At 38.5% G+C, this 27185-nt stretch overlaps 2 protein-coding genes across 2 annotated transcripts in view; one reads left to right on the top strand and one right to left on the bottom strand.

Annotated features, from left to right (window-relative positions):
• Window positions 1–1191: 1191 nt before the first annotated feature.
• The window catches only part of LOC131680745 (cytochrome P450 4C1-like), a 61936-nt gene continuing 35942 nt past the window's right edge, over window positions 1192–27185 (top strand). Inside the window, exons 1-6 of the mRNA XM_058961453.1 lie at window positions 1192–1627; window positions 1696–1948; window positions 2009–2135; window positions 15720–15899; window positions 15961–16384; window positions 16443–16646. Coding sequence (XP_058817436.1) covers window positions 1270–1627; window positions 1696–1948; window positions 2009–2135; window positions 15720–15899; window positions 15961–16384; window positions 16443–16646 — 1546 coding nt within the window. The 5' untranslated portion in view covers window positions 1192–1269. The remainder of the gene's footprint in view (window positions 1628–1695; window positions 1949–2008; window positions 2136–15719; window positions 15900–15960; window positions 16385–16442; window positions 16647–27185) is intronic.
• Window positions 16731–18590, bottom strand: LOC131684496 (cytochrome P450 4V2-like). The gene is made up of 6 exons (XM_058967429.1): window positions 18272–18590; window positions 17957–18212; window positions 17693–17819; window positions 17441–17635; window positions 16956–17376; window positions 16731–16888 (listed from the first exon to the last, which is right to left on the bottom strand). The coding sequence occupies exons 1-6, from the start codon at window positions 18558–18560 to the stop codon at window positions 16731–16733; spliced, it is 1446 nt and encodes a 481-aa protein (XP_058823412.1). The 5' UTR covers window positions 18561–18590.

The following is a 27185-nucleotide window of genomic DNA, read 5'->3' as shown; positions in this document are numbered from 1 at the left end:
GGACCAGCCCGGTCCGTGGAACGGCGTTAGTCACTAATGATTGAGCTGCTTGCTAAGTTTAGCAGTAGCCATTACCGACCAATTAAATGCAATAATTCCAAGAATTATTTACACCCGATTAGGTTACTGCTGATGCAGATGCAGGATTATGGATTCTCGAAACAGTGCCCCTTGATTACAAACAATCACTGCTAATGCTATTTTTTGTAGGGAGCGGTGCTCAAACTACTTGATGCATTTCGTGCATGAATGACATTGAAAGTACAAATTGATTTCTTTTCGTATGGGGATTGTTTTCATATTCAATACATTGTTTTTATATTAAATACAAGTTGCCAACAGATTAAAAATTGTATAAATGCACTCTTTCTCAATTCGGAATGGAATTATATTTTAAATGTATGAGAAATTGCTATTTCCATTATTACCTGTAGTGCTTCTGGTTAACTGCGTCTAAATACATAGTTGCAATAGTTCGACCTATCCCAACACTCAGCTATCTACAGATTACAATGACAATGTATCCTGGTTGAGCTTACTGAAACTGATTTCAATCAAACACGAGCTATCCACGTCAATAGTTTTCCTACTTGAATCCGGAACATAAAATGATGACAATAGCTGAGAGGCATGGAAAAAACGATTCTAAACAGATTTAATCGAATACCTTGCGCACATGGCCCTATTTAACCCTTCAATGGACATTGGATCCGACACAATCTAAGTCGAATCAAATTGAGCCCCGACTAAGAACAAATCAGTGAAAAGTTTGACTGTATGGTAGAAAATTGTTGATATATCCTTGTTATTGATGCTCACCCGTTCCCTGACGTTTAATGAGCTACTCCTAATCTGTAGAGAAATTGTCCAATTGAGAAGATTGTGACCGACCTCAACTGGACAACTCGGCTTGAATCTTCTCCGATCGTGTAGTCCAGCATTGATAATCATTATTGCTCATACAAAAACATATTCAATATAAACAAATAATTCTTTTGTCCCAAACATATTAACAACCCCAAACAATGTAGGAAACTTCTGCTCGGGACACCGATCTCAGCGGGTACATCACTAACGCAGCGCTCTACACTCGTCACATCGAAGATCAAAGGTTTTCCTCTAATTAATAACCTGAGCGGTATATGCGCACCCGACGCAGAGTGGCTTAGTCGATAAAAGTCCCACACTGCGAAACTTTCCCGACCAGTCTAAGAAACGAGTCTAGATCGAACGGCGTTCGGTACTTGCGAAGGGCTTTGCGGGTGATTCATGACGGAAATGATTGTGGTGTTGATCGCGTTAGTGATTGTGTTCGTTGTAGCAAAATATGTCAAGTACAGACAGGCCATTTCCTTTACGAAAGAGCTACCGACAGTTGAGCCGTGCTATCCGATTATCGGCAATGGATTGATGTTTCTTGGGAAAAGTGATGAAGAGCGGTTTCAAAATTTCGCTAGTGCCTTAAGTCATCCCGCAAAGTTGTTTCAACTGTGGCTCGGAGTAGTGCCGATGATTTGCACAAATGATCCTAGTATGGCGCAGAAAATTTTGAACCATCCGGATTGTCAAGAGAAACCGTACTTTTACGATTTCTTCAAGTTGGACTATGGACTGTTCTCGGCCCGCTGTAACTAGGATTGATGGTTAAGGTGAAAGTGAATGGTGAAAAGTAATATATGATTTTTCGTTTTGCAGATCACGTTTGGAAAAGCCAACGGAAGGCACTGAACCCAACATTCAATCAGAAAATTTTGAACGAATTTATTCCAATTTTTGACAAGTGTGCACAGAACACGGTTAACAATCTATACAAATGTCCGGAGGGTAAACCGTTTCTAATCGCACCTTACATGTTGGGCTGTGCACTGGAAATGGTTTGTGCAACCACTTTCGGAGTGGATATTACCAAGAATACGGAAGCGGATACGTTTATGAAACTAATTTCAAAGTAAGCTTATTTGTTGATTTGATAAGACAGTGTTGATGGTGTTGTTAATTGTTTCGATAGGATTTTCCATCTGGCTTCGAAGAGGATTCTCAGTCTTCATTTCCATTCGGAGATGATCTATCGGTTGTCTAAAGACTACAGAGATGATGTTAAACTGAGGAAGGAGGCATATCGGATAGCTAACCAAGTAAGTTATGATAACATTAATTTGATAGTACACCCGAAAACCGACCGAAAAGATGATAAACAGGTGAAAAACGAACTTAGAAAATTGTACATGTATGAGCGTCACTCAAGCGAACATTTGTTTAGTATGTGTTGTTTCGGACTCTATCTGCATGCGATCGTTGAAGCTGTACGCACACGAGGTGACAGGACACATGTCACAAACAATATTCACTATGGGTTTTCCAACGCGGCAACAGAAACAGCGTTAGAATAAGTAAAACCAAATCCATAGTGAATATTTTTATGGCATGTGTCCTGTAGCCTCGTGTGCAAGCAGCTTAAATGAGCTTATATTTTTTATTCTTTTACTAAACACAGCTTTGATATGTTTGCAATATGTAAACAAAATGAATAAAAACAAATATTATTAATTATCCGTTGTATCTCGTACACGCAACATTTTCTTGCGAGTGGAGACCTTGTTTCGCGGCGGGAAAACATTTGTCTGCGCCCATACTGCGTCATGGGGGTCATGTAATTCTCTCCCATCTTTCACTTCAAGGCCATCATCGCTAAAGCTGTCGTGGTGCTTGAGAGTAGATGTTCTTCCCTGCTTCTTGCACGTACGGGTGACCATTATACACAGCTGGTCAATAAAATAGGTGTGAGATAAAAATACATGAAATTTTGAGTTTTCTCTAAAAATATTTTTATATTCAAATATTTTATAGTTAGGCACAGTCGTAAATATGAAAAAGAACACTTTTATTTGTAAATTAAATGTTATGCTTTATCGTAACTCTATCTTCTTTATAAAATCCAAAAAAGTACCTGGCCAATGAAATAGGTGTATTGTAATCCATTGCATTAAAATTTGTCAAATCCAATGATTTTAAGACTTTCATATTTTTAACAACTAGTAACCTGCGTAAGCTCCTTATTCAACCAAATTTTATCCATTCGTCTCGGCATTGAGTCATTCAAACGCTGATAAGTTTCCGTTGGTATAGCGTACCATTCCTTTTAAGCTGCTTTCCACAAACGATCCTTATCTGTAAAATTTTAACCGAATAACTTCTTTTTAAGTACATTGCGTAGGTTTTCTACGGGATTGATGACAGGAGATTGGCAGGGTCCGAAATTATAGTTACTTTATTATCCCGAAGTCATTCCTTTACATACTTCGATGTGTGTTTTCGATCAATATCTTGCTGAAACTGCCATGTAAAGGTACGTTATCTTTGGCATAGGACTGCATGATATTCTTTAGGATGTCCATCCTTTAGCATTGCATTCGAATCTTGCCATTATAGTGGTGTTGCGGAAAATAGGACCTGCGCCATTTTACGAAAAGCAGCCCCAAACATCATTGTTCTCGCCTCCCTGCTTTACTACATTTTGCGTGTGCCGCAGATTAAACATTTTGCACTTTGGACGTTTAACGTTTCGTTGTGCATCGGAGGAAAACAGGTTTATCTTCGATTCGTCCCTCCGAAGGATATGTCGCCATTTTTTAATGCCTTCTGAACCAGGCTCATTAACGCTGTTGTAAAGCAAATTGCATATTTCTTCGAAGGATTTTGCTTCGCAATAGTGGAACCTTCTTGGCAATTCTGTCTGGAAGATTGGGATTTTACGGCCTACGGCGAACTGTTCTCGAACCTACCACTTTTCCAGTTTGCGCTGAACTAGTCTTGGATGACGCGAAAGTATCAGATTTCGCTAATAATTCAATACGATGGTCAGCTGCTGTAGATGTTTTCTTGGTTTTTTTGCGTGTTTCCTTTTTTCAAAGGTTTTAAGGCATTTGTAACGAAGTTTTCGGAACGCCGAAGTGTAATCGCGATTTATTTGTACGTCTTATCTTCTTGAACAAAATTTCTTAGCAAAACTCGTTCCACTTGAGTACAGTGAGATGCTCGATCCATTATATAACAAATCTTTGACTTATTCGACATTTAATTACATTTATTAGCACGCAGAATTCAAACTTCACCAAATAAAACGTATAATGGAATTATGTAAAATAATAACCCGTTAATATATTTCACACACCTATTATATTGACCACACGAAAAAGCCTGCGGCAGTTTTGTTTTACATCTTGACAAAGATTGCAAATATAATCAGCGCCAACAACCCACTAGTAACTTGACAGATACCAAGGCTTGTGTGTGCGATAGGTGTGATTGAGACTGCTGTAACTTGGTATGTGTAATAGAGAGAAAAACAAAATAATCTATCAGACACCTATTTTATTGGCCAGCAGTGTATATCCTTCGTCATTGTTTTTGATTTCTACCCCAACATTACTTACAGTTGATTATAAGGTGCTAGATGCTACTTTTGCGGCTGTCATTATGGTCCAAACAGCTGCCACAAATTTGGCAACCGTTTGTGGTTCAGGTATAGCCAGGAGTTGACGCACTGGGTTCTTGCTTCCATGTCGTAAGAAACTACTAAAAACAGGAGTGCTCAAGACAAGAGTGGCTGGCAGGACTAAAATAAAGGGCGAACACGAAATTATTGCGACACCGAAAATGTCATGCCAATTTTCTTATAATGTTTAAAATTAAACCAAAATTTTAGGCCAGTTTTATACATATATTTACTTCAAAAATCAAAAGAAAAGTTAATCGATGGAGCCTTCAGTGTAAAATTGAACGCATTTTCGCTTGATGCCCTCCATCAAAGTTTTTACAGTGTCATCCGGTACCAGTTTCTCAGTTTTTTTTCCATTTTTTTAACATGTCCTTCTCGTCTTTGACTGTCTTCTTGCTCTTCCGAAGTTCCCGCTTCATCATTGCCCAGTACTGCTCCACCGGGCGCAGCTCCGGACAGTTTGGCGGATTCATGTCCTTTGGAACAAAATGGACAGAATTGGCCTCATACCACTCCAGGACCCTTTTAGAATAGTGGCATGATGCCAAATCTGGCCAAAATAGCGGAGCTTCGTCGTGCTGCTGCAAGAACGGCAAAAGGCGCTTCTCGAGGCACTCAGATTTGTAGATCTCGCCCTTTGTCACGAAAGGCTCATTCCTCAGTCCGCAAGAGCAGATGGCCTGCCAAATGAGATATTTGGAGGCGAACATCGACATTTTCTTCTTCTTAAATTTATCGTCCACATAGAACTTGCTCTTGCCGGTGAAAAACTCCAACCCCGGAATTTGCTTAAAATCGGTTTTTATATACGTTTCGTCGTCCATCACACAGCAGCCATATTTTGTCAGCATCTTCTCGTAGAGCTTCCGTGCCCGAGTTTTAGCCGTCGATTGTTGCCGCTCATCGCGGTTTAGGAAGTTCTGTACCTTGTATGTATGTAGTCCAGCTCTCTTCTTTGCATTCTGGACGTAGCTCTGCGACATGCCGATCTTTTTAGCCAAATCACGGCTTGAGACGTTGGGATTTGCTTTAATCATCCGCTTCACCTTTCCCTCCGTCTTTTTGTTCTCCGGTCCCAGTTTTCTTCCAGCTCCTTTGCCGTGGTCCAACGTCAACCGCTCCTGGAACCGCTTCAACACTCTGGAGACGGTTGAATTGTGAATGTTCAACATTTTTCCCAACTGCCGGTGCGACAGGTCAGAAAATTCCAGGTGTTTTGAAAGAATTTGTTCTCTCGACTTGCGTTGGTTCACCTCCATTTTCGTTGAATCGAAAAACACGACTTCGAGTTTGACAGCATGTAAACAATACACATCAATGAGAAAGTGTGCAAAATTTGGTTGATTTTTACCCAATGGTAAAAAAAGTTATGCCCTGTTGAATGTGTCGCAATAATTTCGTGTTTGCCCTTTATGCCAGTTGCGTATGGAATTTCGAGGGTCTTTTTCTTGCTGTGTATTAAGTGAATCTCTAAAGCAGTGGATGTTTGTTTCTTCGCAAATCGCGAAATTCAAATGATGGTCATGTCCCTAATACCCATTTCAGGGTTCGCGATTATAAGCCAACGTGTTTGGGATCTTCTAGTTGGTGTACAATAAGTGATTATGGTTAGAATATCATAAATTAATCTTTAGCATAAAGCCATCCTGCTTTGAGCAGGAAGGAAAAGCTTCTATAGCTTTGGTTTCAGAACCGTTTTTACATAATGGAAACTTCTATGTTGGAAAGCTACTTAACCCTTTCTTCGTAGCTTTTAACGAAAATGGCCTAACAAACCCACGTGAAATGCCTCGTGCATGTATACTTGCGAAAAATGCTATTTATCCATGTCCTATATCCGACCTCACAACTCGCGATATTTGTACTGTCACAGTCAATATGACAATTGGTAACATAAAGACGACATACGTCTATTATTCGGCATGTTTTCTGCATAATGAACCATCACCTCCTAATGATTGCAAAAGGGTTGTATCATACTGTGGCAGATATGGATTTCCTCTCATAATCGGCAGTGATGTAAATGCCCACCACATAATTTGAGATAGCTTAAGAGGCAGCGAATTGATAGAATACTTTAAGGGGGGGGGGGGTACGGGTTTCTATGTGAAAAAAATACTTTTTGTGATTTTTTTTAGAACTTTGCGTGAAGCGAATTGATCAAAACTTTTGTACATTGTAGTATACCATTTCAATAACATGCTGTAATTTTCTATGCAAAAATATCGATAAACAACTCAGTGACGAAGTTGTTTGTAAAACGTCTCTGGAAAAACATGATTTGCGGTGTTACCTGCCATTCCAAAACTCCTTAATCGATTTCTTTCAAATTTTGCATACACATTCTGTGTTAAAAATACCTAACCCCTACATTGAGTTTTTGAAAAAAAAAATAATTAAAGGGGTTTTTTACTCATTTTAAATAAAAATTGCTGTTTTTCAGGAAAAATTTCGCCTTTTTATGAGTTTTATAACACCCCATTAAATGAAAAAAATATCTCAAATCGGTTAAGTAGTTTTTGAATGGCAGGTAATACCGCTAATCAAGTTTTTTCCAGAGACGTACAAAAAGCTTCGTCACCGAGTCGTTTGTCGATATTTTTGCATAAAAAAATTACAGTATGTTATTGAAATGGTACACTATAAAGTACAAAAGATTTGATGAATTTGCTTCACCCAAGCTCTAAAATAATTCGCAAAAAAGTGTTTTTTTTTCACGCTGAACCCCCCCCCCCCTAAAGTAGTACAAATCTACAAATACACTTGATGTAGAAAATCGCCCAATATTTGCACGAGCTATCAGAGAAGAGGTGTCAGATGTAACTCTCTGCTCTGACAGTATTACGCATGAGTTGGCAAACTGGCTCGTACCAAACTAGCTCGAACCGTCATTATCTGATAATAAGTACATCGTCTTTGATCGTTTAAACGTCTCACTAGATACCGCCACATATAGAAAACCCAAATCTACGACCTGGGATCCCTTCGAAGAGGGCTTGGTGTCTTGGTTTTACGGGAAATCTTCCGACGATTGAATCTCCAAGTGGCTTGGATGAGGCCGTGAATAAATCGAACTCACTCATAGTAGCAGCATACCAAGAAACTTGCTCGCTTCGAGTTATGCGTGCTTCTAGAGGAACACCCTGGGTGGAATACCGAACTTGTTTGACTCAGCATGGTTTGTAGAAGAGCTAGTAAACGCATACGCTGGGTCGGAAGTATTTAAGTTTGCTTGCAAAGCAATGCTCTTCGATCCTCTGAGCGAAATGGTTGGAAAAAGCTCGAGCAAATGTCTCAAGTCACAACGAGACTAGTTGATTAAATAAGTCAGTTGCGAAATCGAAAGATTTTCATGTCAGCTCAATTTGAATTCCCAGTAGTGGTAACTCGTCTGATGAAGATGTAGTACTCAATTTTCTTTTTGGCACACAGCCATTACTAACGACTGCCCCTGAGTTCTCGTCAGGTAGTTCTGATTCTTAGGTAATTGCTCGCAGAATTGTGACTACCGAATCGATAAGACGGACGATTGAAAGATTTACTCCGTTTTTAACCTTCCAGGAGTCGCGCTAGTGCACTGAGTGCACGATGCTCTGAAAATCTAGCGAAATCGTCTTAGCGCACCAGCGGCTGCTTGTTCAGTGGGCCATTTGCGTGACTTCCGGAGGGTTAATTTTATCTCAAGGAAAAGATGGAATCATTCCCGTTCTGCTTCAAAGAGTATATGATGACGTCAAGCATATTTTGAAAAAAAAGTTCTTACTTGTAGTCTTGCAACATGATACATGCCATAAGTGAGGCGGGAACTATTTCTAAGTTCATTCCTAAAGGTGGCCGCGTTACTTATGACAAAGCAAAGAGCTAAGAGCTTTAGACCGATCAGTCTTAACTCTTTCTTTCTCAAATCAATGGAATGATTGATCGACCACTACATTCGGGATGTCAGATCAAACGAGCACCAACAGTATACACTTCAACATGCATATTGACGGGGGAAGTCTACTACCACCCTGTTTTACAATATTGTCTGAAATATTGAAAAAGATTTTTCGCGAAAGCTATAAAGTTTAGGAGTTTTTCTTGACGCTGAAGGTATTTTAGACAACGTGTCTTTCGAACCCATTTTGGAAGCAGCACGAGATCATGGAGTACCCTCATATATCACGAACTAGATACACGCAATGCTTAGCAACCGACATCTGTGCTCATCGTTAAGACAAATAGAGATAAGGAAACTGAGTGTCTGTGGATGTCCTCTAGGTGGTGTGCTGTCACCACTTCTACGGAACCTTGTCGCCGATGGCTTGTTGAGGAAACTTAATGAGCTTGGGTTTACGACGTATGGTTTCGCCGATGACTATTATATAATGATCACCGGTATTTGCATTAACACACTTTTTGATTTGATGCAACAAGCCTTATGTGTTGTTAAGCAATGGTGTCTTCATGTTGGGCTATCAGTTAATCCAAATAAAATATCAAAGGTTCTTTTCACGCAACGAAGGATTACAACCGGAGCTCGTCCATTGCAGTTCTTTGACTCTGAAATTATTATCGCAGGTCAAGTTAAGTACGTTGGGGTAATCTTGACTCAAAACTTAATTGGACAGCTCACATCAATTTCAGAATCAAGAAAGCTTGCATGGCCTTCGGCCAATGTAAACGAGCTTTCGACAAATCTTGGGGATTCAAACCTAAGTACATTCAGTGGATTGTGGAACAATTGTTAGACCAATACTGGTATACGGGTGCCTTGTTTGGTGCCAGAAGGGAGAAGTTATGACAATCCAATCAAACCATATTCAGAGGATGATGGTCTAGAGGCACTCTTGAACATAAAGCCACTATATGTGTTTCTAAAACAAGAAGCACCTTGCATTCCGTCTTAATGCTACTGGGCTCTGGAACAGTAACCGAATAGTTCGTGAAACTAGCCTCCCTAGAATGTGGCCTTGGGATTGGGATGAGTATACACTTGCTCCCAGTGACCTTGCACTCACATGTAGTTTTCCTTTTAAAACTTTCAGTGTGAGAATTCCTCTTCAGGAGGAATAGCTGTCTGGCTAGATGGAGCGACAACTTGAAGAATACGTAGTTTATTATATTGACTGTTCTTTATTGGAGGGTCGAGCCGGTGCTGGTGTCTATTGTAATGAAATGAGATTAAACCAATCTCATTCGCTTGGTAGATACTGTACCGCATTCCAAGCAAATATCTTTGCGATTCTGTCTGGCGGACAATAATTCAACAGGGAATTTGCGGTAAAAGAATCTATTTTTGCTCTGACAGTCAGGCTGCCCTAAAAACATTTAGTTCGGCAGATTCGAGATCGAAATTAATAATCGCATGTCGAACTCAAATCGAAGAACTTACCATTTCAAATGCTTTCTTCCTATGTTGGGAACCCGGTCATTCCGGGATTACTGGAAATGAATGGGCGGACGAATTCGCTAGAGTGAGCGCTGCGACCGACTTCGTTGGTCCAGAACCAGTTCTACCACTGTCAATTAGTTGGATAAAGCTTGAGATTCGCTCTTGGGCGGTATCCGAACATGCCAACCATTGGTGTAGCTTGCAAACGTGCTTTCAAACAATAACTTTTCTGCCGGATGTGAGTTCGAAAATGTTAAAGAAATTTTCTTGCATTTTTCCAAACACAATTGCAGTATTCTAGTCAGGACACTGATTGGACATTACCAACTCAATTAACACATGGCTACTATTCGGTTTATTGAGTACTATTCGTGCGATCTTTGTGAATCCGTTTACGGAACTTAATATCATTTGATATGTACTTTGCGCAAATCTCACTCACTGACCGTTCGAACGGAGGCACGCACAGTGGCGGATTTGGCTAAAAACCTGGCCAAAAGTCGAAAATCGCATGGTATTACTTTGGGGTCTAGTACATATATTGTCCTTCAGATGGTGCTGCTGCATGCTATTTTAAGTGAAACACTCAAAAATTTCCATATTTGAAGTGTTGACACATCCAAATAGTTTAAACCATCGCATTTTGCTCATATTTTTCATCGAGCTCCCGAAATATCAATATTATTCAAGTGTAGCTAGATTTTGATAAAAGTGTCGGTTTCAAATGTGTAAGTTGTAATGGAAAGTTATGCTGACGGTATGTACTTTATTTATATGTATTGATGTCAAAACATATTATTTTGTTTGTCTATAGAAAATGTCAATAACTTTCACGCTTTTGTAGCAGACGGTTTCAACAGACATTTTTGCTAAATAATTAAATTACTTTTTTTGTCCACGTATGTCCACTATGTTTCAAGGCAATTTGTGTTCCTTGAACGATTCTCTATTTGGAACATAATAGAATTCTTGCCCGAATTTGCCCGTTTATGAGTAATCTTTGATTAAGTGGAGAGGGAGATTGATTATAAGATTTTCAGTTTAAAATTTGGACTAGTACTTTTAATTACTGCTGCACTTCCTGTTGTCATAGCGAGTCGAACAATACGGAATTTTGATCAGGAAGAGTTGTGTATTTAGTGGTGAAAATTTCATCGAGACTCATAAACATGTTCAAAAGTTATCAAAAGTGGAACGCAAAAGACGTAAATAATTTTGGTTGTTCATATTGCCATCTAACGAGGTCAACAGAAGTAATCGCCAAAGGCTCCAAATATCAAAAATCGATTATGAATACCATGATTAAACGTTTTCGGGGAACTATGACCTTTGATCATGCAAAACAAAATAAATCTAGAGGTGGAATATATGACTGGATACTACGAGCGAAAATCAGTAGAGTAGTGCAACATAATACTGGGATCTCCGGCCGTTATTTGGACAAAGAGCTCACTGTGGCGTACACTCCAGTTTGTCGAATTGGTTTGTGAAAAGGTTGACAGTCGTAGCATGTCAGCAACCATGACAACAAAACGTGGTTGCACAAAACTATAACAGGAAGTAGTACTAGTATGTTCTGACCAAGTATAACGCATTAATTTAAATGGACGTTTCATAGTATAATAATATACTTTGGACAAATCCTCGGCCAAATTTAATTTAAATAAAACTATCAATCTTAGTGAATTTCACTTATTTTCGTATTTTTCTCATATTTATTTTTAGTTACTGCAATTTGCATGCAAACTTGTTGCCAATTTTCACTCCATGCATTTCGTCGCAGAATCGGCTTATTTTCTGAATATTAGAAAAACACTATTTTTCGTTCTTTGAGAAATATGTTCATCAGCAAATGAGCAATAATCGTACAGAGTTTGAAAGTTTTGTAACTATGTTGCATAATATTTCAAAATACATAGTTTGAAATGACTAATAACATCAATTCTCATAATAGCTACATTATCTAGACACCCAAACCTCTTAATGCGTTCAAATCAACAAATTCTATCATTTAGCTACACACTATTTAAAATTCGATACATTATAAACATTATTGGCATACACTGGAACCATTAAATCTTCATTCGTGAAAACTTACTTATATTTAGATTAAAATGTCGGCCATTTTGCATGCGCCATTTTGAATTTTGAAAAATCTGACAACCATTTTCGACTTTTGGCCAGGTTTTTAGGGAAATCCGCCACTGTGGCACGCTACAAACGACCTTGTTTATCTGCTGCGAGAAAGAGTCTCAACGACGAACTTGAAAAATTGGAAACGACAAATTTGCAGAAAACTTGCGAATCATGCCCCATGGCGTCACTGCACTGATCTTGATAAAATAGTGCAGTGACGCCAATCGTGGCCTAATTCAATGTGTCTGATTTAAACGTTTATTGCGACGAGTGGGTTTAACAGCCATACGGATAAAGGATAGTATGACAGCTATATTGTTTAGCATGAACAAAACGACAACAGAACACACAAAAATTCTCGATTCCTTGAAAAAGGTCCAATAAGGACCGAAACGTTGGAGAAAGAGAACAACGAGTGTTCTTGATTTTTATTGACTGAAACGCCGATCTCTAAATCATAAATTGTCATCATATCAGCGTTGACTCATTTTGCATCGTGCGCTTGGGTTCAATGTTTGGGGTGAATGTGTTGGTAGGTAGGGGAACTGGCGGTAAAATGAACACGTTAAGCAAAGTCATTATTTTCTAACTAATAAGTGAATGAGATATTACAATCACCTTATATGTTTCTTGTTAGGCATGTTTTGTACATATCTGGTAAAAATACTTCGTCATAAACACATTTTTTCAAACATGATTCTTGATTTCTAAACATGTCCAAAAATGAGACATGTTTATAGCGAGTGGGTAAATTGAACATGTGGCGGTGGTAAAATGAACAGCTTCTGGTGACTTGCAAAATGTCCTGTATGTATGCAATGCGCAGCGATCAATGCTAATATCCCAACAAATCATGAGCTTTGCATACACACAGGGCATTTTGCAGGCAAAAAAAATTGTCACGGAAGAATTGAATTTTCATGACTTAATATTAACCATTTTACAATCCTGTGGCATCGAAACACATCTACAAACTTGGGGTTGTCCAAGGGTGTTTGAACTTTTAGGATCTGTTTGAGAGCAACTAGAAAGCTTGGTCTATACATGAGATGTGATTATATTGTCTAAAATTTGATTTTTCTTCACCGGTCCAGGTGTTTTTCCCACACACTAAGTACTAAGAAAATAAATATTTTACATTAAGTAGTATAGTCCTACGTCTACAGTTCGTGCAACCCCATAGGGCTGCCCCTTCTAGTTTTTTTAATCATAGTTCAGCGGAAGTGGCAACTCTACTGAAAGTTCGGTAACAGCGCTGTTGCGACTGTTGATGACTTCTAAAAAGTAGTCGCAGAAGAGAGTTAATACCTAGTATTCGAATGTGGGCTTGAAGATGCAGGCGTTCTTGAATAGTAAAGTAATCTACTCTGGCAGGCCGAGACGAGTAGTGCTCCAGAGCTGTCCTTCCGGATGCTGAGGTGTATTAACTGGCGAACGGTTTTCGTTGCTCGGCAGTTGGAATCTGTTTCGCCATGGGAGATGTCGAAGGGTAAAGCGTATGAACCGGCGTTGGACAGCCTCGATTCTGTCAATCCCGTTCTGATAGTACGGATGCCAAGCAGAAGAACAATATTGTAATGTTGAGCGGACCAATGTGCAACAAAGCGATTTGAGGCAGTATACGTCCCAGAAGTATTTTTGCTATTCGGAAGATGAACCCAAGCTGTCTTGTCAACAATATATGAAGTATGTGATTTGAACGTCAGCACTAAATTCAAGATGACTTCAACCATTTTGACGTTAGAGAGTCTTGGAATGCTCGAGTCGAACAGACGGTAACTGAACTAGATCGGATAACCATTCCGTGCAAACGTTACGATTGACCATTTGCTCTAGTTGCAACCAATCTGTTCAGATCATACCACGTACACTATTTGTGTTTCTTTGAAGTAGTTCAGTATATGTTTAATCCCGTATCTGTCGAAAAATCTTCATATCGTCGACAAAGGAGAGGCGAGATCCTTGCAGGTTGATATAGACGTCATTAAAATAAAGGAGAAATATTACTGGGCCGAGGTGGCTGCCTTGCGGGATGCCGGATATAGTGAGAAATAGTGCAGATTGATAGTCCTTAATGTTTGGAGTTGCTTTTCATTGAGATAGGAATGAAACCAGCCAAGAAGCTGACCGTGAATACCGTGTTTATCTGGCTTGGTTATTGTAATATCATGGTTGATTTTGTCGAAGGCCGCGGATAGATCCATCCGGTTTGCAATCCGTCAGTAGCTCAATCGAATGCACACGATGTGAATTAGAGCAGGTTGGTCGTTGTCGATCGTTTAGGCAGACAACCATGTTGGCCGTCGGCGAAGTAGTGCTTACAGTGAAAGGGATCGTAAACAACCAGTTCGAATAGTTTGGATACCGTACGAACACGAAATTCTTCGATAAGTATCTATGTCCGATTTGTTTCCCTTTTTATGGATCGGAAACATGTGGGCCGCTTTCCAACAAGTAGGATATATTTCAGTATCGAGAAACAGCTCGAAACTTGTCGAATGGGTTTAAGAAGCCCGCTGATGCACTTTTTGGCGAAAATCGGTTTGATCAATTTTTAAGTTTTCAATAACATTGCAAAATAACGAGCTGATACTTGTAACTGTTAGTGATCCAATGAAAGATAATAGTCACGTGAAAAAACCGAATCATATTTCTATTTGTTTTAAATCATGTTTAAAAAAAAGTAGGAATATTTAACATTTCTTAAGCATTTTTTCGTAGTTTTAATTCTGGAACTTAGCTGCAAAAAAGATGTGTAACTTTTCAAGCAACAAAACTATTGTATATATTTAAACAAGTTCAACATATTTCACAAACCTGTTTAGGTTAACCTTAACAATAATATTAAAATACTTATTGAAAAAATCGCAACTTTGTGAAAAATGGGGGAGCACATCAGAAATAGTTAGTGAATATCAATATGCTTAGAGAAAAGGGGTCGGTTGTTGGCACCCCAACGTAACATTTGACTTTTGAGAAAGCAGGCATGCTGTGAGCCAAAAACAAAAGGGTGCCGACAACAGCACACATTCCCCTATAATTTAATAATATTAGGGGAGTGTGGGTTACTTTTTCTCTTTCTTATTAGACATGTGGCGTTGTCTCTATGTAGTTGAGCCTTTCAAGTTCGGTGTAATACATTCTCTAATGTGTTTATGTTGCATTACTTTCTGTTTGGTGGATGTTGTAGGCGATATTAGGTTTTCAACCGTAGTAGGTGAAGTTTTTAAATTTCAACATTTTTTGTTTTGTTATACGCTACCTAACGCTACCTAACGTATTAAACTATTCTACAAAAGACCATTTTTGATTTTGCTTTTTTATAAAATGTGTGGCCAGGGCTACTTGACAATGGTTACCACTGTGCAAAAATAGTCCTAATTTTTTCTGGAATTCTCTTTAAAGAAAGACAATCTTAGTTGTGGAATTTGCGTTTCGACATCGTCTCATCAGAATTCGATATTAATATAGTGACAGGATTTCGTTAGGGCTGAATTCACGCTAGCTTTCCAAAAACGAAAACACTATTTGTGTTTCTGATCACCCCTAGTCCTAAGTGATGTCCCCTGGGTTTTTTTTCCCAAAAACACAAATATTAATATTTTCTTTACACAACCGATTACATTATGGTCAGTGGGGGATGGATTGCATACACACAACCGATTACATTTCCCTTTGTAAATAAAATATTTGCTAAATATATTCCACCAGATAATTCAGGATGCCGTCAATCGCAGAGCTAATCAATCATCAAACTCGGAAAACAGTGACACTGAAAGCGATGGTTACCGCAAAGCACAAATTTTTGTCGATCAGCTGCTAGATTCCCAGGACGGTAGGAAATTCGAAGACATCGAGATTATCCACAACGTGTATACGATGATCGTAGCGGTGCGGTACCATTTCTAGTCATTTTCACTGACCTGACAATTGAACGTCTCATTTTCAACAGGGCAGCGACACAACCGGAACGGAGATGAGCTATGTCGCGCTGTTGCTTGCAATGCACCCTGACATGCAGGAGAAAGTGTACAACGAAATAATGGATGTGTTTCCATCCAGTTCGAGTATGGTGTTCACTCCCGAAACTCTGCGACAATTGCAATACACCGAAATGTTTCTGAAGGAATGTTTGCGGTACCTTCCAGTTGGTCCACACATCATGAGGAAACCGATGAAGGATGTGGATCTGGATGGAGTGGTGATACCCATGGGAACTATTCTATGTGTCAGCATATACAACGTCCATCGACGGAAGGATGTCTGGGGTCCGAATGCCGATAAGTTTGATCCGGAACATTTCTCGCTGGAGCAAAATGAAGGACGTCATCCGTTTGCGTTTCTACCGTTCAGCGGGGGCAATCGGAATTGCATTGGTAGGTATGGTTTCTTAGTGATTAGAACGCATTTTATTAAAGAAATGTGAAATTTTAGGTTCTCGCTACGCCATGATCAGCATGAAGATTACATTGGTTCACATACTGAGGAATTTTAGACTAAAGACCAATGGGAGACTCGAAGACTTGCGGTACCAATTTGAATCCCTGCTGAAGCTCTCTAATGAACCGGGAATATCTCTAGAGCATCGTTCTAGTGGGGTTTCTTCAACTTCTACTACTTCCGTAAAACTATTAGCTGAATAAAGTACCTTTCTTAATTTAATTGCTAATATTTATTTTGAGTTTCCTAGCAGTAATTAAAACCTTTCTTTCTACTCCAGCTTTACCGCCTTTCAAGCCGAACGAGGTGTTCAAACGCCAACTTTAAGGTAAGATCGAACCTGTACCGTAGATCCGTTTGCCGCAGGTCGGTACTTAATTTGAAGGTGCGCAGCAAATATATCAACATCACCTTAATGCTTATCATAGCATATCTCCATCCTGTGTTGGTGAATGGTCTCATATTTCATTTTATCAATTCAAAATAAAATCATTTACAGTTACCTACCTATACAATTTCGAGGTCCCCCGCTGAACGGTAGATAACCGTAAGGGTGCCTTCCCTTCGTTCGATCTGGATGGAAATTCTCCGGATCGAATTGGTATGCGTCTGGTCCCCAGATATCCTTACGCCGGTGAAGAGCATAGAAAGACACAACAAATATGCTACCTTTCGGAACACGCTTGCCATCGATCCAAACATCGTTCACTGCCTGCCTTGCAATGTTCGGTACCACGGGACAGAGTCTTAATGTTTCTTTGATAAACATTTCCATATATTCAAGTTGTTTAAGATTGTCCGGTGTGATTGGAGAATCTTCGCACGGGTAGACGTTCCGAAGTTCCGCGTACACTTTGTCCTGAATGTGCGGATACATGGCAAGGAAAAGGCAGCTGTGAGCTACAGAAAGTGCCGAAGTGTCGTTACCCTTCGAACAAAAAAATGATTGACAATTATAGTAAACTAGAAGAATTCATTTTTTGTAGTATTACCGCTAATATTATCGTGTACGCATTGTGATATATTTCTTCAACGCTAAATTTTTCTTCCTCTTCATTGGATTCCTCCAGCAGTTGCTCGATGAAAATTCGAGGTTTTCTATAATGGCTTTCACTGCCCAACTCATCGCAGCAGTTTCTGTTGCAATCTTTTCGACTGGAGATACGTTTCTTTTGCTCGTCAATGAGCTGTAATGAATCGTATTAATAGAACAATGTGATGCTCAAACAATTACAAGTAAAAACCTCGTTCGCTTTTTCAATGCAAATGGTTCGTAGCTTGCGGTCTTCTCGGTAATCTTTGGTAAATCGATAGACCCAATCGAAATACAGATGAAGGGTAAGCATTCTGCGGGATACCAGATTGAATAATCTAAAAATAATTACAAAAAAAAATAAATATCCTGTTATCACATATTTTCTAAAATCCATAATCGGTGCGTCCATCGATTTAGTAACGATTGGATAATAGACAATGCTCCAAAACTGTTGCTTTATCCAATCACTTACCGCTCAACATAACCCAGAATTTCCTTTTCATTGCTTTGATTCGTCACGTCTATACCAATCGTCGTCCCGAAAACCATTTCCAGTGTACATTTGGAGGCACAGTTCATGATATTAACCGTAGGTCCGGCCGCTGCAAGCTCGTTCAAATCTTCGATCATTTTCCGACAGCAGCTCTCGAATATTGGAATGAAGCTGTACAGGATTTTTAAATTAAACGACGAATTCAACGTTTTCCGTTGCTTCTTCCAGAGCTGATCTGTAGGAGAAATATATTTCGTTAACTTCGACAATAGCGAGTTACACATTCGTACGTACGTTTAGCGCTCAACAATCCGTTTTCCAGACCGGTAAACCGGTAGAAGAATGGTTTCTCCAAGCAATCCACGTTCGATAGAACCTGCTGAATCACGTCCGGGTGACAACTGCCCAAAATCTCGATCGGCCCAAACCGGGTACGGAACAACCGATCAAAGTTACGAAACAGTCCAACAACCGCACCAAACCGTTCGATGTCATTTCTTCCATACAGTGCTAAATATTCACCACCTCGAACGACAATTATCGCCAACAGAAGCACTATCACCGCGACTAGAAATAGCCACATCTTCACACTAACCGCTACTGCACGCGCGTTTCAATCCTAGCCAAAGCCAGCGAGAAACTGATCTAAGATTCCGTAAGATTCCCTAACGAACATTGTTAGACCCACCACGAATATGAACACTGTCACCGCACCTTACCAACACTGGCTGTTCGATTTGGTCTGATGGAGCATCTCTTCTGCTAGGGGGGCAACATGTTAATTGGGTTAATAAATAAAATAAAGCGCGATACGATAATGCGGTTCAATTTTTCAATGTTGTCATGGTCTACGCAAATCTCATTGCATGTTGGACGATCGCAATCATTCCAAGGTTTCGAGCGGCAAGGTCAAGTTTAATCTAGTGCGCATGTATGTACGCCTTCTGCGGGAACATATAACAGGTACAAGTGTATGATCATGAAAGAAAAGCAACGATGCAATTTTTAGTTGAGGATGTAGTAGAAAAAACAAAACATTAATTACATGTTCACGGTCTGCCGCTACTTGATTTTCAACCTTTTACTGCCCATACTGCCTATAAACAACAACGTTTTCAAACACTTTTGGCTCTGCCAATATTTTTTATAAAAGCATGTAAGGCTAACAATTGGAACTGCATACTGCTTATTATTTGACCACTGACACTTATTAGAAATATCCGTGAACCTGAAGTTTTTTAAATTAGTCTGATTCGTTGTCATTCGGCGTATTGAATTCCGTCATATCGATAACACAGTGCTAATAACGTCCAGTAAGTTGACCCAGGTGTTAAAACTTATTTGGCATAACAACCTGAAACACGTGCTTGAGCTTGACAGCAAAAGTGTATTACGCATCGGAAGACAAAAATTGAGCAGCTTCTTGCAGCAAGCATTTGCAAAACAGAATTTTTTGAATGTTTCTGGATCGCATATTTGGATATTTTAGGCAAAAAAAGTTTTGGAATCCTATGTGCACTAGAAAAAAAGTTGGGCCTGAAAGGGTTAAAACAAGATGTTGTTTTCACTGCAACCGAAATTGTGTCACAAAATACCTAAAGTAAAAACATGTTATATTTCACCCTAGTGGAGAAAAATACTGGTAAAATCATTTTGTTTTCTTTACAAGAGAAACATTGTTAAAAACCATATTTGCGCGTTAAGGGCAAAATACCTATAACTAAATTGGTTATGGAATTAGCATTTCGAGTTCGTCTCAACAGAATCCGACACTAACTTAGTGACAGGACTAAGCTAGCATAGGATTGACGCCATCTTCTAAAAATGAAAACACGATTTGTGTTCCTGAGCAAACCCCAATTCCAGCGTTATTTTCCGAAACCAGCTTTCATAGTTTTAACGCCTCCTCAATTCATTCGCTTCGAAGCTGACTGAAATTTCACGCAGAATTGAATACCTTCAGTCCAGAGCAAATTTAAATTCATTCACTAGGAAAGTCACGGAATAGCCAAATTGCAGACAGATGGTGGCATCATTGTCTTTTTAGAGCTTAATTAAATTTCGTAATCTATGTCGGATGCATTTTTGCTCGATAATTACACTTAGAGCCGACATAGAAACAACTTTGCAACTGAAGTTTAATTTTAACGTAACATAACTGAACGATAGCGCTGCACCTAAAGAACAAAGAACGAGATAACCAACTGAATCATTCCATTCAGCACGGTGGGCATGAATTGAATTTAGTGCCTCTTTCTAACTTACCTAGGGATGTCAGTATTTATGAGCTCTGATCACGGTGCTCTATTTATTGACGTTACAAGATATTTCTAGGTGTTTCTGCAAAGTTTGATAGCGATCAGTTATCTCTACGAACCCTACGGACTCTCCAAAATGTTTGAACATATTGTAATTACACTATCCTATCTTCCCCTTAGTGGAGAACAATTTAGGTAAAAGCTATTTTTCTCCATTAAGAAAAAATTGTATAAAACCATCTTTGCGCGTGAAGAGCACAAAACCTGTGACTAAGTTAGTTATGGAATTTACCGTGCAGAGCCCATCCACCGCTAGGCCTCCATTTACCGATCAATTTGACGGCGAAATTGTTTTGACTCGAATATTGCACGGAATTTAGAAATTATAAATAAAGTTAAATATGGAAATAGTACTTAGAACATCAATATAATATACACTTTCATTATTCATCTTTTCGTATTTTTCCAAATAATTATCCTTGAATGCTGCATTAAATCCGTTGCCATTTTTCCGCTTTTTTCCCTTAACTCAAAGCCAACTGTTAATAAAACTGTGTAAGGACAATATTTCTAAGTGAATTATACACAGACCATATGAACAAAGTCTGCAACACATGTTTGGAGCTAATTTGTCGGTAACAAAAAATTATAAACCTAGAATTTTCGGCAAATGGATATCTATTACTTGTAGTGATCGGTGAATGTCACTCTAGAATTGTTGGGCTTTTCGGCTATTTTGCACTGTCTGCCAATTCATTTACAAATTTGTGTATTTTTTCTTGATAGTTGATTAAATATTCTAGTTGAAAACGAAGATCGAATTGAAATGCCTTTAAGCATTGTTTTTTAAAGAGCGTTGGAAGTAGAAACCACTGTTAATTGATCGGTAGATGGGTCTTGTACGGTATGTTTCGACTTCGTCTCATCAGAATCCGACACTAGCTTAGTGGCAGGACTAAACTATCGCCGAATTACCGAATTCTTTTGCACTACTCTACTGGTTTTTTCGCGTAGTATCCAGTCATATATTCCACCTCTAGATATGTTTTGCTTTGTATGATTAAACGTCAGTGTTTCCTGGACATGTTTAAGGATGGTATTCATAATAGATTTTTGAAATTTGGAACCTTAGGCGATCACTTCTGTTGACCTCGTTGGTTTTCAATATGAACGACCAAAATTATTCGTTCCACTTTTGATAACTTTTTAACATGTAATGAATCTCGATGAAATTATCACCACTTTATACACAATTCTTTCTGTTTAAAATGCCCTATAGTGCGATTCGCTACGACTACCGGATGTGCAGCGGTAATTAAAAGTACTAGTCCAAATTTTAAGCTGAAAATCTTATAATCCGTCTCCATCTCCACTTAATCAAAGATTACTCAAAAACGGGCAAATTTGGGCATTCTATAATGTTCCAAATGGAAAAACGTTCAAGGAACACAAATTGCATTGAAACATAGTGGACATACGGGGACAAAAAAGGTATTTCAATATTTTAGCAAAAATGTGTGTTGAAAACGTCTCCTACAAAAGCGTGAAAGTTATTGACATTTTCTATAAACAAACAAAATAATATCTTTTGACATCAATACATATAAATAAAATACATACCGTCAGCATAACTATCCATTATTTAAAATTCAAAACTGGCACTTTTAGCAAAATCCAGCTACACTTGAATAATACTGATATTTCGAGCGCTCGATAAAAAAAAATATGAGCAAAACGCGATGGTTTAAACTGTTTGGAAGCATATGGGGCAGCATCATCTTAAGGACAATATATGTACTAGAACCCAAAGTACTACCATGTCATTTTCGAATTTTGGCCAGATTTTTAAGCAAATTCGCCACTGTGCATCGCGCTGTCAGTGTGCGGGAACTGTTTAAGGGTTGAGACTAAAGGAGAAATCTCTTGGTAGTGTGGTCGAAACTAGAGAACGATATGAAGATGAAATGTGGCAGAAAATAGATAGAAAACGGCCGTTCTAAAAAGGTGGATTAAAGGTTGTGAAATGATGTTGATTTGCTTTTCTGATTAAAATAAAGTTTAAATATGAAATGGCTGTTGTGGACCGACAGCCGGCCGGATAAAATTAAATTGGAGTTTAACATTCTGCTACAGAGCCGTAGCAATCCTGTTTCGCGCGAGGGGGCAATTTTTTCGATTAATCTTAACGTATATTTAAAGCAAGGGACTGGAAGAAAAATTATTTTTATTATTAAGAGCCACAGTACTCAAGACGATTCTGACTGACTGATATAATGTACAAAAGGTGTTATTTATATGGTACACTGAAAAAATATGAAAATAGGGTTGTCTACCAAACGTTAAATATAATGTGAAAGCTGAAAAAATGAATAAAAGTTGGAATGTTTATTTCAAAAGGCCATATCTCAATGGTTTGTTGACCGATTCTAATTATTTTTTTCATTATTGAACAGGTAAACGTTTCATTGTTAATTTACATTAAGAAGAATATAAAACAGAGTCATCTACATCAATAAATAGGCGATATAGTTGATCTCAACTATATGTATTATCATTATTTAGTAAATATTTTTGTTTTAAAAATAGCTGCCTATCCATTCTTATATACTAATTGATTGCAATTGCTGTATAAACATCTGAATGTCAAATTCTCATGACAAGTTCAATTCGACAATAAAACTGACAATAGTTAGAGATATAAGCAGATGAACTTGTACTAATAACATCCCCTTTGACTAGTTTTAACATCTGTCAACCCAACCAGCGATTGTACAAAATTTCCAACAAAAACCGTATCATAACATAAATTGACCTGAATCAGCAAATACCTTCATATTTTTTAAATTTATGGTTTTATTTTTCCATCATTTGTAGTTTGCGTTCGTTGCATTCAACTAATGTATAGGTCATCGTTTTGAATACAAAGATATTCACTAAATGGTGATAATACATATAATTGAGGATAATTATGTTGTCTATTTTTTGAAGTAGGCAATTCTATTTTATATTCTTCTTAATGAAAATTAACGATGAAACGTCTACTTGTTCAATAATGAAAAAATAATTAGAATCGGTCAACAAACCATTGAAATATGGCCTTTTGAAGTAAACATTCCGACTTTTATCTATTTTTTTAATTTACACATTATATTTAACGTTTGGTAGACAACCCTATTTTCATATTTTGTCAGTGTACCATATAAATAACACCTTTTGTACATTATATTTATGTAATTAAATGGTCAGGTTTTCCTTTAAAAACCGCGGCACGTATAAACGATCTAAATAGTCAATGGACATACATGGATTCACGCTTGAAGTCTGGTATAAAACCCATCTATGACCGCATACCACATCCAAACCGTTATAAATTTCGATTCCGTCAATGAAATATTTTCAAACTTGCAGGAGATATACTTGATTACTATATCTTTCGAATGCCATGTACTAAATAAGTGGACAAATATTTTTTTGTTTATAGAGATAGGACCAAACCCATGGGTGTTTGCTGGTAGCCTTATGAAACGTGTCATAAAACTTCAAATCGCCATTTCTCTCGAATCTCTCGATGGATCATTTTCAAATTCACTGAAAAGATGCTTGGATACTGTATCTTTCGAATGCCGTATGGCAAATTTATGGTCATTTTTTGTTAATAACGGTTTTAGGAACACCGTGATATATGTTCAGATCTTGTTTATCGTCAATACATAATGGGGATGAGAAAATCGGTCATTATATTCATTCCAATTTTTTTTTTTCGTGGGTTGTCCTACTAGAACTGTAGAGCTAGGTTCTCGGAAGGGCTCCCCGTCCGAATCATATACTACAATTTGCAGACGAGACAGGCAATGTCGCCCACTAAAACACTGCATTAGGCCAATTGTAGCGGGTCATGATTCTGAATGCGATATTCATTGTACGGTTCAGGTATTTGCGGGCGTAGGGACTCGCGATCGCGTGTATCATCACGAAGGGCTCGAACATTTGTACGTTCACATGCTCGATCGCGTGTGCGTTTGTATGTTGCGTGTGCTGACGTGTATGTAACTTCGCGTGTATAAATTCTATTTCATAACCGTGTGCCTTTCGCATATTCGCGTGTGTTCTAGAATGATAGTGCGCGGACCGCGAATCTGATACGTAGTTTTTTGTGTACGGTTCAGATTCCAGATGAAAATGGGTTCTTCCATATCAATAGAGTTCCCAATCATGTCGCCGTAGACCGTGTGGTCTAGTGGGTATGTGCTTTTTTATATATTATTTTCTATTTGATTATATTGTTTTGTTTGCATTACATTTCTAATTTAGTATATTGGGTGTTCAGCCACAAGTGGTGACTTTTCATCCTTATTGTTTACATGATTCAGTTAATTATTATTAAGTTATAATATGCTTTCGCAGTTATTGTATTTTTTTTCAATAAGATGTTTTAAACCCACTTGTCTTATGAATAAGGAGTGAAAAAAAACTTATAAACTAACTTATAAACTATAAAGAGAGCTAATCGTTGCAATTGAAGATTGCAACGATTTTTGTCGGAAGTTGCTTATAATACTGTTCGTCATAATTTGTAATGTTTCTATGTTTGCGAGTCTGTGCAACTCATTTATGCTAAACCAGGGAGGAGAGGACACTTCAAAATCATTTTCAGAATTTTATTCTGAATCCTTTGAAGCGTTTTTTTTCCTAGTAGCACAACAACTTGCCCTGATTGGCACTGCATATATCATAGCCGGTCTAAATATTTGTTTATAAATTAATAGTTTGTTCTTTAGGCGCGCCTAGAATTCTTATTTATAAGAGGGTATAAACATTTTATATACTTGTTGCATTTTGTTTGGATTCCTTCAATGTGATCCTTAAAAGTGAGTTTTTTATCGTAAATTAAACCCAAGTATTTAACTTGATCTGACCACGTTAAATTCAAACCATTAAATTTAATAACATGGTTACGATTTGGTTTAAGAGAAGAAGCTCTTGGCATATGCGGAAACACAATCATTTGTGTTTTTGCCGCATTAGTGGAATTTTTTCATTTGTCAGGTAATCATTGAAAATATTTAAGCTTCGTTGCAGTCGACTGCAGATAATACGAAGACTCCTACCAGTGGCTGAGATGCTAGTATCATCACAGAAAAGTGACTTTTTACAACCTGTAAGTAGATTTGAAAGATCAGAGGTAAAAATATTATATAGTATTGGTGCGACGCTTGAACCTTGAGGGACGCCTGCTTTAACGGGTAGCTTAACAGATTTACAATTCTGATAAGAAACCTGTAGGGTACGGTTAGTAAGATAATTTTTAATTATCTTTATTATGCAAATTGGAAAATTGGAATCTCACATTTTGGCAATTAAACCTTTGTGCCAAACACTGTCGAAAGCTTTTTCGATGTCTAGAAGAGCAACTCCAGTGGAATAGCCCTCTGAGATATTTGCCTTTATCATGTTAGTTACTCTTACAAGTTGATGAGTAGTTGAATGTCCAATACGAAATCCAAACTGCTCAGGAAGAAGTGGGTATGAGCTTTATTTTTTTGATTGGTCCAAGTGAATGTATGGACCTAAATTGCTAGAATGAAGGCTAAAGATTTCCGGACGTGATCGATTCATGATCGCGCGCGTTTGCAGGTTCGCGTTTGAGACCGCGTGTGTAACTTCGTAAATACTAAAACGTTCACATACTTACCGGAGTGTTATCAAGTTTGCGCGATCGCGGGCATAGGTGTGCGTAGATGATCGCGTTCGTATGTTGACGTGTTTGTCGCGTGTATGTGACTTCGCGTGTATAAATTCGATTTTGAAACCCTGCGGCCATTCATATATTCGCGGACCGTTATTCTGATATTTAGTTTTCGGTGTACGGATCACATTCTGACAGGGAGTGAGTTACCCCATATCACTAGAGTTCCCGGTCATGTCGCCATGGAACATTTTTCTAGTGGATATGGGAGTTATTTTTTCTTTATTTTTGAATATTTTTTTTTTATTAATTATCGTGGACCTAGACTGTTGGTACCGAGGATAGAGATTTCCGGACGATCTTGATTCATGATAGCACGAACGCGGGAGTTTGTAAATTGACGCTTGAGATTGCGCTGGTAAGTTTATGAGTGCTGAGACGCTCACCTTATCACCGGGGTATAATCATGTTTTCGAGTTCATGGGCGTAGGTTGCTTGGAAAATCGCGAGGGGCTCTAACGTTTGTACGATGACGTGATTTTGTAGCATATTGTTATTGTAGCGTGTGTTCTTGAATGGTTGCGCGAACCGTGAGTCTGATATTAAATTTTCGGTGTGCGGTTAGAATTCTGGCAGAGAGTGGGATCCCTGATATCGATAGGGTTCCCGGTCCTATCGCTAGGAGACGTGTTGTCTAATAGGTATGAGCGTATTTTCTTAATTGGTTCAGCTGAAGGCATGGACCTAGGCTTCTAGGATCAAGGATAGATCCTAGAAGCCTAGGTCCATCCGGACGTGACCGATTCGTAATCACGTGCGCGAGGGAATTTTCGTAGGTTCCCGCTTGAGACCGCGTTTGAGAATGTGTGAGTGTTAAGACGTTCACTATCACCATCTTTGCTGACCCAGCTGAAGGCGGGTGTAGAATGGCTGTATAGGACTCGAAAGGAAGAAATAAAAGACAATATATGAGAGACGTGTAGATTAGATAGGTACAGGTGAAGTTATGATCATCACATGAAAAACATACATTAGTACTTCAAACTCTACCAATACTTGAATAGCCAACCACCACACATAGCACATCCTTTCTCAATTTTCTATTTGTTACTGTTTGATTGTTGGTTATGAACGGGTAAATAGAGGAAGACTATAGAACAGAAAAAAGACCCATATCAGCCCTCCCGGCCTCCTCGATACACCACTATTGAGGCGTATTGTAATCAACATCTTGAAGCGGACTTCTTCTATAAATAAAATCATG

The sequence above is a fragment of the Topomyia yanbarensis genome, chromosome 2, assembly GCF_030247195.1.
Source record: "Topomyia yanbarensis strain Yona2022 chromosome 2, ASM3024719v1, whole genome shotgun sequence".
NCBI classification, from domain to species: domain Eukaryota; kingdom Metazoa; phylum Arthropoda; class Insecta; order Diptera; family Culicidae; genus Topomyia; species Topomyia yanbarensis.
Note: the sequence above shows the minus strand (reverse complement) of the source record. Positions and strands in the feature narration are given on the sequence as shown.